The sequence below is a fragment of the Xylocopa sonorina genome, chromosome 10, assembly GCF_050948175.1.
Source record: "Xylocopa sonorina isolate GNS202 chromosome 10, iyXylSono1_principal, whole genome shotgun sequence".
Lineage (NCBI taxonomy): Eukaryota > Metazoa > Arthropoda > Insecta > Hymenoptera > Apidae > Xylocopa > Xylocopa sonorina.
The window spans coordinates 3214412-3234063 of NC_135202.1; the positions used below are offsets into that span (position 1 = coordinate 3214412).

A 19652-nucleotide genomic window follows, 5' to 3' on the forward strand; every position below is an offset into this window, starting at 1 on the left:
ATGACTTTATTTGAAAAACTGGAAACATGATGTATTTAAAAATACTATAATGTTACACTCTTTTTATGAAGAGAGTAATTTTTCAAAAATCAAATATCGTGACATTAACAAATATTTGCATTATTTTATTAAAGTAATTAATATTCGATGAAATCTACTTATATATGCGTTGTATACATGAATAGTGTTTATATTTAATTAGGGTATATTTCATTTCAGTATAGATATAAAACTTCACTGTTTTGTAAATTGTTTAAATGATTGATCTGTGTTTCAGATTGACGACCCTTATTTGGACGTGCCCAGAGCCCGTAAATGCGTCCAGACGCTTTTAGAGAAGTTTGCCGACAGAGAGCTAACTGTTACAAGATCGTGGGAGAAGTGGCTGACTACGATCGAGATTCTGAGAGAAAGACGAATCGAGCACGAACGAAAAATTGAAGAGAGTACAAGAGTAAGTCCTCCATTCGTTTAAAAATGTCCTTGTTGTGATTCAAATGTTATATTCCCATATTTACCCTTCTTTTCAGACAATGGAATGGGTATCTAAATTCAGCGAGCAACTCTATCCGGTGATCACGTCTCAGTCCAATCAAACGGCGAGCATCCTTCAAGATTTGGCGGCTTCCAAAAGTCGTATCCTTCCTGAATTGAACAGAGCTGTCAACGAACTGGACTCCAGAGTCAAGGGAATCAATACTTTGGCACAAAAGGGTAAGCACAGCGGCTAACACCTTTTTACGACATCTTTTAACTTGGAAATTAACTATGTATGTAAGATTTTTATTTATAGACGGGAATGTAATGGATTAATAACAAGTACTACTTTAACAATAAACGGAAGAAACAAAATAACATCACTTTCTACGCCTGCTAATTTCCAACTAACGGAATCTAAAAACTCTCCTCTCACGCCACGCTCGTATCCGCTTGGCTTTTTTTCTTTCGCCGCTCGATCCTCTCCGTCCAAACTCATCACCACATGTATACATATTTTTAAACTTAAACTGTGTCGCTCTATTTTTGTAAAAGATTATTTTACAAAAGTTCGTCACAAAAAGTGACAATCGAAAGTTGCTAAGAAAAATCTAGAATGTCTAATCCTCCTGCCCCTTTACACACGATATTCAAATTCTGTTTCAATCGACAAAAAATCAGGTGAAGTACAAATCGAAGAAGAGATCCTAAACAGACTCCATCAAATGCACGAGAATCTACGCGCGACTGCCAGAGACTACGAAACTCTTCTCGACTCGCTGATCTCTACGTTCCAAAGCATCAAAGAGGTACGGTATCACGTAACAAAGTATAAGCTTCACGGATTAATTTCACGGTTCTATCGAAGGTCGAGCATAAAATCGAGCAATTGAAGACACAAGCGGAACGTGTAACGACGTTGAAGAAGTCGTTGGAGGTGGAGGCTGCTTTCGGCGAACTGGACGCCATTAAGTGGTCCATATCCGATCGACTGAATCAGATTAAATTGAAAGCGCAGGACACGATCGCCAGGATCAGACACCAGGAACCACCGGAAGCTGGCGTTCAGGATATTGAGAAATTGAAATGCGCCATGGACTCGTTGACGACCAATTTTGAGATTGTTTGGTCTCAGACGACGACCAAGGTCGAAGAGTATCGACGGACCTGCACTTTCGCGGAAGATCTGGAGAGGATCGACGGCGAGTTGCGCAACTTGAACGAACATTTGAAGCACGTGGACGCAAAGGTCGGCGAGAATCTTCAAACGGCTAAAGCCACCGCTGGCTCCTTTGTGCAGTTTGAGAGAACCGTCACGGTATGATCTCGAGATTATCTTCTTCTGAATATAATAAAAAAAATAAATTTCGTTAATTTTAGTAATATCGAACGATACTTTTGTTATGCATGACGCGCGAAAAGATGTGGAAATGGTAAGCAGAAAATAAATGAAAATAATTGAAAATGAAATGATAGATCATTTCATAAATGTTGAATGTCACGGTTAATTAATGTAAAAATTTGTAATTAAGAAGAAAATTACTAAGCTAATCAATTATATATTTGAGATTGAAAATTACATTTACAGATTTTGGAAGAAAGAATCGAAACGTTTATAAAAACGACCGAAGAATCGATCAGTGTTCTGACGCCTCAGATTGTAAACGATATTTCCTCGCTCAGAGAAAGATGGAGGAATCTGAAGGGAAGAATCGAGGAAACGAAGAAACGAATGAACCTGAGCATAGAGTACTTCACGCTGCTGGAAGAAGCGCAGGAATGGAACAGAGAGGGCAATAAATTACTGGTGATAATAACGAGAAAAACGACGTCGTGCAAGACACCGGAGGACACTATGAACCTACTCCAAGACATCGAGAATTATCTAAAACCAGGCGAGGAAGTGCAAGAAAGGAGAATCGAGAAGCTGAAGCAACTATCGACGATTGTATTTGGTACGCAACTAGATTCATTTCGAAATGTAAAAGGTTGAGCGAAAAATTCTTAAAACGAAACGATATAATTATTAACTCTTTGCACTGGAGGGCTTCGAAGCGGAGCCATTTTAAATTTGCCTTTATACTCGAGGGCTTCTCGATAGAGGCGATGCAAATAATATTCAGTTCATCGCTGTATAACTTTATTTATTTTGTTAGCAAGTTACAAACTAAATCTGTTCAGGAAAGTTCTCTTCACTTAACTGTAAAAAAAACCTGTTATTTTTTATATCGAGCGAAATTCGTCATCAGGTACGGAGAGATTGCCGCAGTTCAACGAGGTGATAGTCGAAAATCGTCAGATGTTGGATTCGTTCGCAATCGTCTCGTCGGAGCTGCGAACGTTAGCCCAGAATCTGAAGAACCTGCGGGAGAAAATAAGGATCGAGAAGAAGGAAGCGGAGATGAAGTTGCAGGCGGCGATACGGGAGATGGCTGCCGCGGAAGCGGCCAGGCTGGAAGCGGAGAACGCTAGGAAAGTCGCCGAGCAGTTGGCGGCGGAAACATTGGAGAAAGCTGCGATGGAGGCGAAGAGGCTGAAAGAGGAAAGGGAAGTTCAGAAGACTTCCGTTAAGCCGTCCTTTTCTGTGTCGGCGCAAACGGAGAAGATCGAAAGCACCGACGAAAGCGTCGTCCACGAAACGGTCACTTCCGCCGTCACCACCAAGGAAATACACATTTTGCAAAAGGTACGGATACAAATTATTACAAAGCAGATAATCGAAAATAAGAAATATTTCCAAATATTTATTAAACGTAGAATTTAAACAAATATTGTACCACCTTTCCGTTTGTCATTATTATTATTTACAACAAAATGCAGTTTGATCGCAAAGAATAGGATCTTGATGTTATTCAATTTGTCGCGAATGAACTTGTAAAGCGTCTATAAAGATTGCTTTAAATTCTTCAAACGGAATCATACATTTTTTAGTGTACTCACATATCATTCGTTTTTTATTATTCATTTAATTATTATTTAAAATTATAATTAAACTGGTATTCCAGACGGAGATCGAGAAGACAGTTCCAGTACAGGAACGTGAGCCAAGTCCACCGAAGAAAATCGTAACCGAGGAAACTCACGAAAAATTCATTGAAAGACTGCAGAAGGAAGACGTTTCTCCATTGGCTCCGCAATTCACTATTCCTTTAAACGACGCCACCGTTCAAGAGGGTGAAAAGTTCACGTTCCAGTGCGACCTCATTGGTCGGCCAGTGCCGGAAATAGTTTGGTACAAGGATGGAATCTCAATTTTGAACAATCCCGATTACTTCACTACTTACGTCAACGGCATTTGTACGTTAACGATCGAAGAGACCTTCGCTGAGGATTCTGCGAAGTATACTTGCAGAGCTTTTAATATTGCTGGGTCGGCTGAAACGTCCGCTACGTTGACTGTTAAAGGTAACGTTGCAATTTCTCGTCCTCCATTTTATAAGTAATTGCTGTCTACGCAAATTCACTTTTCATAAAATGATTATTGTAAAGATTAGATATAAAAGAGTTTTATAGAAAATAAGTAAGGAAATAAAATAGACCTTTATATTAAACCAAAGCAAGTAATTCGAAAAATGATGCAATTTGAAATTAGAAAATTTGCAAGATATTTAAATTTAAAAGTTATTAGTGTCAATTTGCATTTTGAAGTTCTAATTATAATACATTTAAATTAACTTTCAGAAATGGCACCGGAAGAGCAACCAAGTCCTCCAGTTTTTGTGAAAGAACTAATGCCGTCCGTCGCGATGGAAGGTTCCTCTTACCAAATGGATTGCATCGTCGAGGGCAACCCTTTGCCAACTGTCCAATGGTTCAAGAACGACATAAACATAGACAATTCTCCCGATTATATCATTACGTACAACAACGGCAAGGCTGTCTTAAAATTCGAAGAAGTGTTCCTGGAGGACAGGGCTACTTACACCTGCAAAGCTGCTAATCGATTGGGTCAAGCCTCCACTTCCGCGTCCCTCAACGTCGAACGTGAGAAAATATTACTTACCGTTAATTATATTTGCGTGAATAAAGTAATGATGATTTATATGTATTTTTAATACATTTTCAACTACAGAATTCACGTCTGAAAAACCATTCTTCGTCACGCCCCTGTCGAATGCCATGGGAAGAGCAGGTCAAAGGGTGAAACTGGAGTGCGAAGTAAGGGGAAGTCCAATGCCTACGTTGACTTGGTATCGCGATGGAAAACCAATTGAAGAAACCATGAACTTGAAGGTAAAATTAGGATATTTTTCAATCTCTTCTTGATAAATCCAAACAAACAATTTCATTTGTTGGAAATTTTAATGTACGTCTAGACATTCTCATTACAAAATTAAAATTATTTTCTATTTTTTTTTAATGACTTGAAATATTTTAAATGTAGGATTGCGTTTTCATTTGAACTTTAATTATATATTCAGAGGCACTTTTAACGAGTGTTTGACTCTACTCAAGTCTTGTTAGACTCGTATTACCTGATCTACTGTCTGCTTCGCATTGCTTGATCCACTGCATTCAGATATTGTATATAAACCAGTTATTTATACTACTTGTTTCTTCACGACCAGTTTAAGTAATTAATTTACTGCAACGAGTAACAATTAAAAAATTTGTTTTCGTAGAAATTTCATGAAATGTGAAACCAGTTTTCAACGAGTCCGCATAATTTCTATATATTTATAAAAGATTTGCTCGCTCTCTCTCTCTCTCTCTCTCACTTTCTCTCTCTTAATTTCAATGCTTTTTTAAACACATTCTTTCACAAAAATTATTTCTTCGTCGCTGTATCCAACAGTAATTACATACAATCCCTGAAACAATTTCAACGAAATAATCTAGCGAGCGGAGAAAATCTGAAACCGTAGAAACAGACATGGTCACGGTGGCGATCGATTTAACAATAACACGTCCAACACAACAACGAAGATTTTTAACGAAAACATCGTTTCCTCGTCTCCTCTCGCTTCCACGACACCCCTTTCGAGACGAGGCGACCGTTCACGCGGTATTTTTAGCCGCGCGTGCACGCGCCGAATTCGAAATAGAGCAACGCGATTACCGGTGCAAAACGAATAATTGAAATCGAACGCTGAGGGTGTCGGGGTTTCGCCGGTTCCAGATACAAACGGAGGCCGGACGCAGCAGCCTGACGATCACGGAGGCGTTCGCGAAGGATGCCGGATGTTACATGGTCGTCGCGAAGAACGACGCGGGCGAAGCCACGGTCTCCTGCAATGTCTCAGTAAAAGGCAGACTTCCTCACGAGACCAGCGACTCGGAATTTGCTGGCAGCGACATGGAACCCGTGGTACCGAAGATCCAGATGCCGTTGAAGGACCTGAAAGCTCAGGAGGGTCGATCCGTACGGCTGGACTGCGTGATCATTGGACAACCTGAACCGGAAGTGAGTGTTTTGTTAGATTGCAGAGCTATCTCTCTATGCGTACGAAATATTCTTTGGGGAGTTCGAAACAAATTTTCATCTCCTTCGAGTCCGAATCTTTATTAGGTCTCGGAAATTCAAAACCTGGAGGACTGATCTTGTTTTAGGAACCGAAGTAAATATTTTTGCATAAATCTTTGTTGGTATAGTTAAAAAGTTATGAATATGTTTACAAGATAATTCATTGATAAAGAACTGAATATTTTGTTTTATCTAGACTTTGAGAATTTCGAATTATGAAAAAGTACAAAGTTTCTAACAATCTATACTTGTCTTCAAAGAATAATGAAAAATTAAAAGGAGAGATCTGGAGAGATCATTATGATGAATTATTTTCTGCTAGATATACATTTCTGTAAAGTTCATTTAGAAGATTGTTTCTTCCATCGATTTTGCATTAAAAAAGAAAAATTTCGTAGACATTTTGTTTGTAACAGAACATTCGTAAATCTGTTGGTACAGGTGATTTGGTATCACGACGATCAACCTGTAAAGGAATCGGCCGATTTTCAACTGCTGTTCCAAGGTGACAAATGCTCCTTGGTCATTCACGAAGCTTTCTTAGATGACGCCGGTGTGTACAAAGTAGTCGCCATTAATTCTGGCGGCGAAGCGTCTAGTCAGTGCACGTTAACAGTGTTACGTATGTAGTCACATTTTATCGAAACAATTATTTATTCCAAGTACCGCCAACCTCATTACCGTTGACTTTATCGTTCAATTATTTAGATCACACTTCTATTTTCTAACAATAGCTTATACAAGCAGTACAAAATATTATGCATACTTACGTTACAGTATACTATTAGTTTTAATCTATTTTTTATTACTACTTTTAAATTCACTTGCTTTATTTGCACTATACTCATACACCACCAATGCAATTTTACTTTACTCACCCACGAACAAATACATATTCTCACTGTCTCTACTTATCATTTTAAATAATTAATTGCTTTTTTCAATTACACGAAATACATAATTATTCGGTCAGACTGACGTAACCATACACATTTATCATTTCAAAACATTTCCTTCCTTCAGTTCCGATGTTACAAATGTTTCACTTAAAGAGAGATACACGTATAATTATTTAATCTCAGTAACAATAATAATAACAGCGAAATGTTTCGTATTCAGCGGTCAGCTTGTCAGAGAAACTGGAGAAACCGCGAACGGAGACGGAAGCAGGCTCACCCCCGAAATTCGTCAAACTCCCGACCGATTCATTGGTAGCGGAAGGCGAGACCGCCATTTTCGAGTGCGCAGTCGTCGGAGAGCCGAGACCGGAACTGAGGTGGTTCTCCGACAGCGGCGAGATCATCGAGAACGAACGAGTCCTGGTAAGTGTTCGTCGAAACAAAATTTTCTCAACACGCCTGAATAAATACGCTCCCGCGGTTGTTTCAACGCGTTGGAACAACCTCGCTCGAGAGCTCGTTGCAATTTATTTGCGAACGAACGACTGCAGAAGGCAGCCAATAAGGCCATAAAAATGTGCATGCATAAACAAACAGCCGGTGAAAAAAGAAGAGACAATATCGTCGCGTTCTTTGTAGAATTTCATTTCCAGTGCAAATTATTTATTTACTCGTCTCTTTCTGTTTTTATTTAGAATGTACAGTTGATTCTTCTATAACGCGATTATAGCGATTATATATTATACCGTGTTGTAAGAAACTCAGAAAATGATGATGTATCTGCACAAAAAAAGAAGGGAGTTTCCCATTAATTTCAACTGTAAAAATTTAACACAATTTTCTTGAGCCAATTAAGTTGATGGAGTGTTGTCGAACAGTAACCGCGTTATAGGAAAGCTGTCGCAATTTTTGCTCCGCGTTATATGGAAACCGTATTATAAGAGTACCACGATACAGTAGAGTTGACTGCATACATGTACAAGTATGCATACTTGTTGAGTAAAGTTAATGGTTGAACCAGTTTCACCCGCGAGTCACAATTTTAATGGCGTGATTCAGATCCAGCGGAGGGAAGATGGAACGAGCATTTTAAGGATTTCTTCGGCGATCCCCGAGGACAAGGGAAATTATGTGGTGAAAGCATTCAATACGCATGGAGAAGCGAAAGCCTTCGCGCGATTAGTCGTCAGATCGTTGGGCGACTTTAGAAGGAAGGAGGAGTTCGTTCAGATGGAAGAGAAGCTGATCGCCCCTACGTTCAAGGAGAAGTTCGAGGGTAGAAGCGTGCCAGAGGGAGTTTCTACGAAATTCGAGTGCATCGTGGTCGGAAAGCCTGCTCCGAAAGTAAGTCACGTTTCCTTGGTATTATATTCTTAGATATGCTAATCGCCATTTTTAACCTTTACAGATAAACTAATTGTTTACCAGAGCTAAATTTTAACGGGTGATTCTATTTAATCATCGAAATAAAAACGAAAATCAAGAATTGTACAATTGTAATTCGAGGGATCGTTTGCGCACATCCATTAATGGTAACAATCAATCAGCTAAATCAGTGCAGAGTTGACTTTTCAAGGTTTTCTTATCCTCGATTTTTGTCTCACTTCGATTTTTAGAGAATCTTATTTGGGATATCATTTTTCTTCTGGAGAATGATAGAAAAAAAATTAAGTATAAAGTAATATGTTACTTCACAAAATTCTCGTTTCGATATTAGCTTTTACCATGTTTACTATTTTACGCGCCGTGTAGAATTCACTGACCTAGTTTCCCAGTTTTTCTTGCTTCTTACATGGAATGGAATCGTTTATTAGTATTCACGAGTATACGTATGATGAATGTAACCTTCAGTGGTGTTTTAGTACAATGTGACTGCAGAAATTCTTTTGCAAGGATACCACAAATTTCAGATCAAGGATCACTTAAGTACCCAAAGAGATTCAGTATCAAATCTCTTCAAACGTCATATTTTTCCTAAAAAAAAAAAGAGTTAACCGCCATGATAGAGAGAAAAAATGCTATAGTCTTGAAAAGACAAATAGAATATGTTTCATCCCGCTAAATCATAGAGTGTATGTCCATCCGAGAATAGAGCTACTCTCAACACTGAAATTCTCTAACATATTACTTGTAAACGTACATAACAGGCACAAGTGATAAAATTGACTTTTCGAGGGCAATCGCAGCTGTTTTTCTTCCACGCGCCCTTAAGAGGGGTTCCATCGTGAGTAAATGCGTCTCGAATCGCGGAGGTGTCGAGGGAGACGCGAAAGATAGGGCGTAGAGTTGGCCAGCCTGTCAGGAGGCGGCCGACCAAGAGTAATTTCGTGCCTCAGGGTTATATTTAAACGGGAACACTATACCTGATGTGGAAATTCGCGGATGCAGCCACGCTGCGAGGTTCTCCGCGGAATTCTCAGTGACACTCGCGGGACAGGTATCGTTCGTGAACCTTCACCTCTGCACTCGATTCCATCGCGTGATTTATGGTTCGCGAGCGTACAAGAAAAACCATTTAAAAAACTTCCATGGAAGATTAAACGTGAGGAAACAGTGAAAAATCGAGTTATATTGTTATTAAGTTTGTACTTTTAAAAAAGTGTACCATTTGTCGAACGTGTTTTTCAATGCTTGTAGAAAATTTGTTCGATTTACTTCTCTCGTGCGATTGCACTACTCGAATACATCGAAACTGTAGAAACTGGTTCGTTCGTTCGAGTATACGAAGCATTTCGCGGAATTTTTCTCCCGCCACTCATGGATCGTGTGTCATAGGAGTAGTTTGTGTTTCAAAATTTTGTGATGCAATCGATCTAGAATCACGTACGCATTCGACGCTATGGGAAGAAGTATTATTCAAACCTGAACGACGAAAATCTCCTTCGTTCTACCAATTTATTCATTTCAATTAAATATTAAAACATTTGTTTAAATCGAATCAATCACTTCAGACTCGTCGCGATTAAATTTACGTCTTGCACGAAGGGGATGAAACGCGACAGTAATGGGTTACGACATATCGATAATTGAATATGAACAAATAACGGGAAGTGCAATTAGGTAAATAAAAGATATTGATTTCGATGGTTTCAGATTCAATGGCTATTTAACGATCGTCCTGTTCATGGCAAGGACTTTCTGGTGTCGGTCAGCGGGGATCGCCAGGTGCTGACGATTCCTGAGACCGGAAGCACGCATGTTGGTACCATTTCCTGCGTGGCGGAGAACGCTGCTGGCAAAGCGATTTGCAGCGCTCGTCTAGAAATCGGTAAGCAATCACCACCGCAAACTTTTAAATCAGCCGAAAAACACTGTGCGTTCGAGAAATGTTGCCATTACTTCTATGACAGACGTCAGATGTTCTTACGATTCGACACGATTCGTTTAAATTTCTTACAATTTATATTAATTACCATATTATCACTAGGTTATTAAAGTTTCTACGAGTTTAGATTTTTCCAAGGGTAACTAGAGACGTGCCATCTGAGCACAGATTCGTTTCATCGATTGAACATTACTTAAACAATTGTTTAACATGAACATTATTTAAAGTCTATTCTTTTACACCGAAATTCTTTATAAACGCATAAACGTCCACGATCCACTTCTAACTTGAGCTCCCCTTCACTTCGATATTTACAGCACTATTATCTCACTTCTATACTTTAATGACACGCAACGCCAACACGAAACCGCGGCGACTCACCGCGTCGTTTCCAATTCTCCACATGCACAACGACAAGCATCGCAATAAACAACGGAACCAAGGCTCGTTTCCACTCGCGGGACCCCCGAAACGTTCACCTTGGAGTTTCAATTTTAACGAACGGGAATTCCGCGTCGTCGACACCGCGCGGGTAATTCTAGCCAACGTCGATCCCTTCAGAGCGGGCCATTTTTTATTTGCCAGAGCGCGTCGCAACAAATTGGTCATCGCGTTGCCAAAATATCGTTGGAAACCGGCGCACGAGTTATTAATACGCGTCTATACAAGCCGAATGGCAGCTTCATTCAACGACGCGCGAGTTCGACGCCGCGTCGTCGCGGAAAATCGAGAAAACGCGGAGGGTAGGGAGGGAAAGGGCGATACGCGAAGTGAGACGGAGAAGAGCGGATAAGAGATCGCGATACGAGTATATTGCAGCGTTGGGATGTTGCAATCACCGCAATGTAATTCGACACCGGGCGCTCTTGTTGCTTTTCCAAAGAAAAATCGAGGGTCCACCCACTTACCAACGCTTGGGGAGTTTTGGTTCCTCCATTGCAGCGCTGCTCACGTACATATTTCTAGGGAAATCTATAGTTCGTTGTACAGACTGAAGCTGCTTTTAAACTACCCTTTATTTTATTTTCCTTAGTTTATTGTATATCTGTAGATATATAATTATTTCTTTTTCTTTTGACAATTACGTTTTAGTGATTTGAACATCGAGGTTAAAAAATTCTCTCAAATCTTTGATTTTTGTACTTTTTTTATTTATATGGAATTCGGTTTTTATTATTTTTTTTTCGAATTTGTTTTGGATTTATTTCAATATTTTTTATTTCAATTATTCTCTCTATCTTAATTCTCTTTATTGGTTTCTCATTTTCGTCTCAACAATTCCACGATCGCACACGATTATGAATCTTTAAGTTTTGTAATACTTTTCGATAAACATTGATCCCCATTTTGGCGTGGCATGAACCAGCGTGGACAAGCGATATTCCATGATCCATCACCGCGGGCCTGCTCGTAATACAACGGGGAGGGTCTTATTTTTAACCGGGGCGACTAAACAAACTCTTTTCTTCTCTTTCACCGACAAAAAAGTTACTTTGAGTCACGACTAATATTAGGTCGGTGAACATACGGCGGCAATTAAATCTGACGTTTCTACGCCCACCTGTACCTGTCCATTCCGCTGTACAATCTACGGAGAAATCTCGTTCTCTATTTCCTCCCCAACATGTGCTCTATATGTCACGTAAACTTCGTCGACGAATGTTTCTTAATCATGCATCGAGAATGAAACAATTTCGATAACTAATTTCGCTACTTAATTCAATTCTATTTAAATGAGGCCTGCTAGTTTCAGAGCATGTGTATTCGTTCGCTGCGTGTCTGTGGTAGGGTATCTGCTGTTGTCTTTGCTCACTGCTCAAGTTATGTGTCATTTCTTATTGAGTACCTTGGAGTAAGAATAGTCTTGTTTATACAGTTATGTAAAATTGTCTCTGCTTTTATTAAAAGCTGTAAGAAAGTTAGTACAGAAGCAGAAACGAGGAAATTACATTTAACATTATATAAAATCGTTTCTAATGGGGTGAGAAATCGAAAAAACTGTATTTCTATTATCCTTTACATCCTTTTCAAAAGGGATGAAGATAGAAAAAGGAAGAAGTACCAAAAATCAAAGGATAGAAGTAAAAATGAGTCGAGAAAGAAAATAAGGACAAGAATTTTCAGACTTTAGCAAGAACGCGATGACAGTGGCGTGATTGTCACGCGAAAAATTGTTTCGTTACCTTCGAAATTTCAAGAATACGTAAAACAGCAATCCATTCTGTAACTATCGCTCGAACGAGTGGTGTCAACCCTGAAGACAGGTCAGTTCCGCGATTTCCGTGCGCCCTGTCGGGCTGTTCCGCCTGCAGCGCGATGGCGCGAGGTGCCGGTACCTCCCTCGCTCTTTCTCCCTTTCAGTCGGTGCACACACGCAGAAAGCGCGTTATTTTTGTCGGCACGAATACCCGGCGCATAGCCTAGTCCAGAGTCGCTAACCCAGGGAATTCAAACGCGTCTTCTTCGAGGAGCCTCGCTCCAACGCGTCTCGTCGAGCCTGACCCATTAATCGATCGAACCGCGAGGGATCTCAGTTTCGAGGTAGAGTTGATGGCTAATTCTTGCGTCTAAACCTTGCGTCGATGAGCTTTTCGGCTAATTCTTGCGTCTAAACCTTACGTGGATACGCGTCTCGAGGGACGCGACGTTGCGTTCGCTTCGACTCGCGCGTTTCATCCCCTTCTGGGCGCTGAGAACCATGGAATTCGATTTCTCGGACGAAAAGTCGCGAGCTTTGAATTGCCGTCTTTCGAAGCGTCGCTTCTCTTAAAAATAAGATTATTGAAACGTGAAAAGCTTCACTTCTTCTTTTTACGGTGTACGTGTTACTTTTTCGATATGGAGAAATCAAACGTCATATTCTTCGTGACAACCAAGGCGAACGCGTGAAACGTGTTACTTGTTGCAACGCCCGTAGACGCGGTGAGACTTTTGTTTATGGATATTATTAGAGTGGCGGAGGTATCATTTAGGTTGGGATCAATTATAGACGAGAGTAGAAATTGATTCGAGATAGCGGTAAGCTGTTCGAGTTTCGAATGGACTGTTTGAGTGTCTCCGAGTGAAGTGGCAAGAGGCGCAGCTGTTCGGTTAAAATAAGGTTCGTTGAGCAGTGCAATAGCTATCATCGAGGTATTTAGAAGACAGCGTATCCAGGTGATAGAACTTTTATTGGTAACGTAGAAATTTGCTATGAACTTGAAGATTATTTTAATACTATTAGAAGAATTAAAAATGCCGCGAAATAAATTTGAAATTTGTCTGAATTTTAACAAAACTTCCATTCTCGATGAACTCAACGAACGCTCGTATTCGACTCAATAAATTGCGTCCCACTGGTCGATTTTCCCGGTGCTAGGTGAACGATACTATTTCCGTCACCGATTGTGGGCAAGGTATTTTGTTAGCCACTAAAAAGGCATGGTTCACCGAGATCGTAAAACAACTTTCGAGCTTATCTTTTACTATTTATCAATATCTCGTATTTTTTGTACGACAATCGTGAAAAGAATCGCGCGGTCGAAGTTCCTGGAGAAAAGTAAAGCTTTAGTCTCCGCGAGTATCAGTTTTGCTGGATCAGCGTCTGGGCGGATGTTTCGCGACCTGAGAAACGACGAATCCAGGACAAGTCGAGATGAATTTCGCGATCCAGATATGTTGGAACGGATTCTAGCGAGTTGTTTCTTGGTTCTTGGCCCGCGTACGATTTTCTGGCAATTTGAGATTTAAGAGCGATCTATCTGGAAACTTTATACATCCGTTTAATTATTCGATCGCGTTTAGAGAAAATTCTTGTATCAGGATTAGGTTATAGACGAAATTTGTAGACTTAGAGGTGTGAAATTGTATCTAGAAGGATCCATCATATTTGCTGGAGGATGGTTTTTTCTAAATGTCTCTTCGCGTTCAATGCTATTTTTTTTTTTATTGTAACAATAGAGGTTTAATTTACTTTATTGTAAAACTATGTAGTGACAACGCTTGGTTGCTTACGCAATTTTTAAAATAATGGTCCTTTTGTACCATTTCAAATAATTGATAAATGCATATTAAATGAAATTTTACTAATTTAGCGTATCCATTTTATGCAATTATTCATCTAAAAAAATGATGAGAACATATTCGAAAAAATTCGAGGAATTACTAATAAATTATATTAATCATAGATCACATGAAAATTCTAATTATCAAAACTGTTCCTACCAAAGATATTAATTACCATTCACACTGTGTTAATTATTGTGAAACTGGATTTCTAAAATCCCCTAACGACACCTCTGTTTGCCTACAAATTAGCTTCAGATGTCTTTCGAAACAGAGAAAGGTGCGAAGGTTCTAAAAAAATAGAGACGGTTGCTCTGTTTTAATTCCAATCCTTTTTTTTTCTGCGTCCGACGACGTGGACATTTCACGCGTCCGCGGCCGCGTTCCGTTTCCGGTTCAGACTCGAGTAGACGCGGAATTTCAGCAAAACGATTACGCCATCCACGCGGATTCCAATTCCGGATTCGAAGATCCGATTCTAGCGTGGCATCGATTAAACGGGCCAGCTATTAATACACTCGTGATTCAAGGGAACAGATCGACGGGAACCGATCGTCAAATCGTCGTAATTCGCGATCGGTATGACAGATCGCACCTGCCTCACTTAAAAAAAAATAATAACGTTCGAAAAGCACATATTCCGCGTTCGCTTCCAATTAAATTACATAAGAGTTAACTAATGCTCCGAATTGACGCGGAGCTTTCCTTCGTCTGATTTCTATTTTCGAAAATCGGATGTTATTGTGGGATCTTCCAGGATTCCAGCGATTTTTACACGTTTGAGAAATTTTTTACGAAATTGATGAAATAGTTTTTGTATCTAGGTTTAGAACATTATATTATAGATTGGAAATAATTGGATTGCTTTCAGATTTCAAAGTAGTGGTGTGCTAGGTTTGCGATAGATAAAATTGTTTTATTCTTAATTAAGATATTTCTTTCTAAGAGAATTATATACGATTATTAATCTGAATAGTTTGTATTTTAATGCATAAATCATTTTTTTTTAAGTAAGTTCTTATGTTTTTATACGATTCTATACTTTCAGAGATGTGTCTGGTTTTACGCCATATTGGTGTTCTTACGGTTCCATTCTTTAGTGCTAATACGTAGTCTGTCGTCAATATTTTTATAATAATTTTGGTATACATCACAATGGACAGATTTTACATTTTAAATTAAATATTTACACATTATTTTAGTGTATCCAATTTTTAGCCAGGACTTTGTAGCTTCCTTCTTTTGAAGTACGCCATTACTGTTTCATACAGACTTGAAGAAAACTTAAAAAATAATGAAAATCTACGTATGGACGCAAAATGAGTAATTATGGATTTTTATTGGACGATTGTTTATAAATTAAGTCTTGATAATTCTTATAAAAAATATAAGAGTATAAACTATAATACTTATATATAAATATAAGTTCTTATAAAAAAATGTTTGATCCAAAATTTGTATTTGGTGGTTAATATCTTTAAAAAAAAATTTTACAAAAGAAAAGGAAGAGACCTAAAAACGTAACAAACTATATATATATAATTAAAATTTAATTTACTTATAAGATCAGTGAATTTCATTTGAAACAAAGAAAACGTCGTTCACTTTGTGATCTATGCTATCGAATTTGAAGAATTTAGACGGAGCATTTTGAAGAGTGAAGAATTTAGAAGAATCTGCAGTATTTCGAAGCAAGCTTGTATATATTAACCGTGCGTATTTAGATTTTTATTGTACGCGTGTCCTATTTTGCGAGAGGAATTATATTTAGTGTATGCGGGCCTTTCTTCGATGCCAAGTTATGTGAAGTTTAGGTCGACGGGAAAATATGAATGAAATTTATTCAGGACACCGTTTGGACATCTGTCTCCCAAATAATTTAAACTACTTTGCAATCTATGCTCACTTTGCATACCACTTGTTACGTATCAAATTGTGTAACGATGTTGAAGTTCAAAGACATATCAATGACCATTGATTACAGAACCAGTGCCAGATATATTATTTACGTTATGATAGATCGTGTTTGGGGACGAAAAATTATTCTCTTATTCGATCATTAAAAATTATTTGTTACAAAGGACCTTCTAATAACAGTTTTAATAGTAGTACGATTTTTGGGTCATTTTTGTCCGATTTTCTTTGAAGTTCCAATTTTGTGATAATCATGTACGAAGAAAAAGTTAATATTATTAAATTTCCATTTTAAAAACAATAAGTCATGAATTAATTAATCTTACTGAAAGCAAGTAACCATGACGTAATATTACTTCTTCTTTAATTTTTTCAAGAAAGCCAACATTTTTTGTTTGTTTAGAAGGTTGGGTTAGGTTATACTTAATCCTTATAAAAATTAGAAAAATTGATAAACTAATTTATGTGTATTCGTAAAAAACACGTTTTAATGGTTAACAATTTCTTTTATAGCTAAAGTCGCTTCGACAAATTTCCTCTCCGTTTTCCCAGTTTCAAACTATATATATTTTTATATATTATTTGACATATTATTATATCCTATATTACAGATAATTTGTATAATAATTTTCGCCTATTGCTACATACCACAATTCACCCTTATTCACTGGAACTCACTCACACTTCCGGATTGCAAAGGCCTGACGAGTCCTTACCCAACAAAGGCAACAAGCCAAGAAAAAAAAAAAGAGGAACACTCAATGCACTATTGATATCCCAATTAATCATCCTCGTCAGGTGGCTGGCCAGGGAAGGAGGGACAGAAACTCGAGAGGGCTGTTGGAGAGGAGAGGGTGCTCGAGCTAGTCGAAAGGTTACCCGCGGACGAAATGCACGCAGCGAGCAGCAGCGACAAGCATTTCTCTTCGGAGAAAACCGAGGGCGGCGGTGGCGAGAGTCAAGTGTTGACCAAAATGTCGCAGACCATCACCGAATCATCCACCACGCACACGACCACCAAGAAGGAATACATCTCGTCGACCATGTCCTCGACCTTGTCGAAGGCTGGACAGGAACCTAGCAGCGTGTGCGTGAAGAGCACCGTTCACAGCACCGAACAGTCGTCCTCGGCGGATGGCGCGCCTCCTGTTGTGCAGGTTCGTTCGTTGCGCGACAGATATTTAAAAGGGTTGCTCTGCAAATGGAAGAACGCTCTCCATTCTTAGTAATCGTTCGATCCAAGACGTTGTTGAAATAACTGGTCTTTCATTTGAAAATATTCTTTAAACGTCAAATAGTATTATTGGTGGCATCGAATATCGGTAAATGAGAAGAACAATTTTAAGAGAAATTTTTAGCAGCTTCTTTCAATTGTTCGGTTGATTCTGCTGATTCAACTTCTATTTTTAATGTCGTACTATGCGCTCATGCATGTAAAGTTAGAATCTTACATTGAAAAATTGAGTTTTAGAAGACACTTTAGGGACGAGTAATATTTTTAGAAGAAACATTTGGTTTTGACGTATGCAGCATGTTTTATAGCAGTTTTTTAATTAATAGGGTGGGAAATCGTGACTGTTTCGGGAATACAATATATAGTAATTTGGAAATTTCTATAGATTCAGTGATTCCAAAAGTTTTAAAATAGCTACGCTTTTATTATTCAATATATTTTATTAATTAATAATTTTGTGTAATAGTATCGATGATATGCCTTTCTAGGTAATTCGAAAGTAAATTCTATTCAACTATGGAAGCATCTGAAATTTTATTGAATGCAATGTACTGCTGAATCGTCTGTCTGACTCTTGTAACTTGATTTACTGACGAGCGTTGTTCTATTAGGTAGTCAGAACTGCAGAGAATCAACGAACTCTTGTGACATCCCATTTATCTAAAATGTCACTAACATTTTCTGATATTGAAAAAAAGTAATGCTCTGTGTATTACCCATGCTTTACTTCTATCTCCTAATAGATTGTATACTATTAACATGTTGACTTGCAAAAGGGTGAATCTGATTTGCAAAAGGATAAATTTTATTTGCAAAACGGTGTATTTAAAGCATCAATGCTGTATTAAAAAACATGCAATTTCCTTCAATTGTAGCATCTGTCAAGCCAGCCATTATTTAAGCCCAAATTATTTTATTATTTTAAATATTATTTATTTTACTGCAAAACAAAAAATGTTCGAGAGTAATGATATTATAAAAAAAAAGTGAACACGTGGAATTTATTAATATAAAGTGACTCTCGTTTCGTTGCACAGTCGTACAAAATCGAAGAACACGAGAAGATAATCCAAGATCAGCCAGGAGAGATCCGTCAAGAGAAAACGGTGGTTGTATCCCAAGATGAGGAGGGAATCAAACGAGACGTGAAACCCGCTCAACTGTCGAAGCCAAGTAGAAAATCCACAGCGCCAAGATTCGTTTCGCCAATCACGGGGATGATAGTGGATCAGGGCACCGATATCGTGCTCGAAGGAATCATCGACGGTAGGATAAAAATTGCATTTTCAATTCCACAGTCCACGCAATGCTGTAGCAAATTTATTTTAACACTTAATCAACTTCTTTGAAATCAATACCAAAATGGTTCTGTAAAATAACAGCTGTGAAAAAAGTAAGAAAAATTGTAAAACAGTGGTTGATGTTCGATCGAAGCATGCAAGACGTTAAAGTCTGAAATTGTTTGTTACGACTCTCGATAAGAAAATGGCGTGTTCTATTTCAACGCTCCGCCGCTTTTCGTAATTGCACCGTGAATCTTGCGTAGGTTTCCCTCAGCCTTCGATCGTGTGGTCGAAGAACGGGCAGGAGTTGAAAACGAAAGACGGGATGACAATTACTTACGCGCATAATCACGTTCGCCTGGAGTTGAAGAATGTGAACGTTAAGGACGCGGGACGGTACACTTGCTCGGCGAGCAACGAAGTCGGTTCTGCTAGTAGCACGGCTGATCTTGTTGTAAAAAGTAAGCAATTTAATAATCGCTCGAGCGAACAGATTTCGTTCAAAAATCTTAAAAAATTCAATTTTCATATTTACTAATTATTTAAAAGATCATAACGCGAAATATTTCATAATTAAGTCACTTTTTGGTGCCATTTTCAATTTTTTTAATTTAGTGTTCTTTTATTTAAAATATTACAACATAGAATATTTCATAATTAAATAACCTTTTTTTTGGTATTTATTTTAAATTAAACTGACATTGATTGATTTAAATCAATTTCAGAAACGATATTCCCGCCGGTGTTTGGCAGAAGATTGCAGGCTCAAGTGGTGAAACGTGGAGACCGCGTGAACATGGAAGTGGAAGTCACAGGAACACCGGAACCCACTGTTACTTGGTTCAAGGATGATGTGCCTATCAAGGAACGTCCACCGCAGCTGAGAATCAAGCAACAAGGAAATTGTTACATGCTAATTATCGACAAAGGTATTTGTTCAAATTTCGACAGTTCTCTTGACTTAGAATCATTCCACGTGGAAAATTGAACTGAAATTTGGAATCTTTGCGAC

At 38.5% G+C, this 19652-nt stretch overlaps 1 protein-coding gene across 6 annotated transcripts in view; it reads left to right on the plus strand.

Moving 5' to 3' along the window:
* The window catches only part of LOC143428086 (uncharacterized), a 64360-nt gene that overhangs the window by 33849 nt on the left and 10859 nt on the right, over positions 1 to 19652 (plus strand). For 4 of the 6 annotated variants that reach the window (XM_076902740.1, XM_076902741.1, XM_076902737.1 and 1 more), the window contains 18 exons: positions 278 to 454; positions 531 to 714; positions 1159 to 1286; positions 1346 to 1795; positions 2066 to 2432; positions 2727 to 3163; positions 3483 to 3882; positions 4159 to 4461; positions 4550 to 4710; positions 5597 to 5887; positions 6383 to 6563; positions 7061 to 7263; positions 7900 to 8184; positions 9934 to 10108; positions 16922 to 17280; positions 18395 to 18623; positions 18904 to 19101; positions 19366 to 19569. In XM_076902740.1, coding sequence (XP_076758855.1) covers positions 278 to 454; positions 531 to 714; positions 1159 to 1286; positions 1346 to 1795; positions 2066 to 2432; positions 2727 to 3163; positions 3483 to 3882; positions 4159 to 4461; positions 4550 to 4710; positions 5597 to 5887; positions 6383 to 6563; positions 7061 to 7263; positions 7900 to 8184; positions 9934 to 10108; positions 16922 to 17280; positions 18395 to 18623; positions 18904 to 19101; positions 19366 to 19569 — 4732 coding nt within the window. The remainder of the gene's footprint in view (positions 1 to 277; positions 455 to 530; positions 715 to 1158; positions 1287 to 1345; positions 1796 to 2065; positions 2433 to 2726; positions 3164 to 3482; positions 3883 to 4158; positions 4462 to 4549; positions 4711 to 5596; positions 5888 to 6382; positions 6564 to 7060; positions 7264 to 7899; positions 8185 to 9933; positions 10109 to 16921; positions 17281 to 18394; positions 18624 to 18903; positions 19102 to 19365; positions 19570 to 19652) is intronic. The other 2 variants (XM_076902742.1, XM_076902738.1) reach the window with 1 other exon arrangement.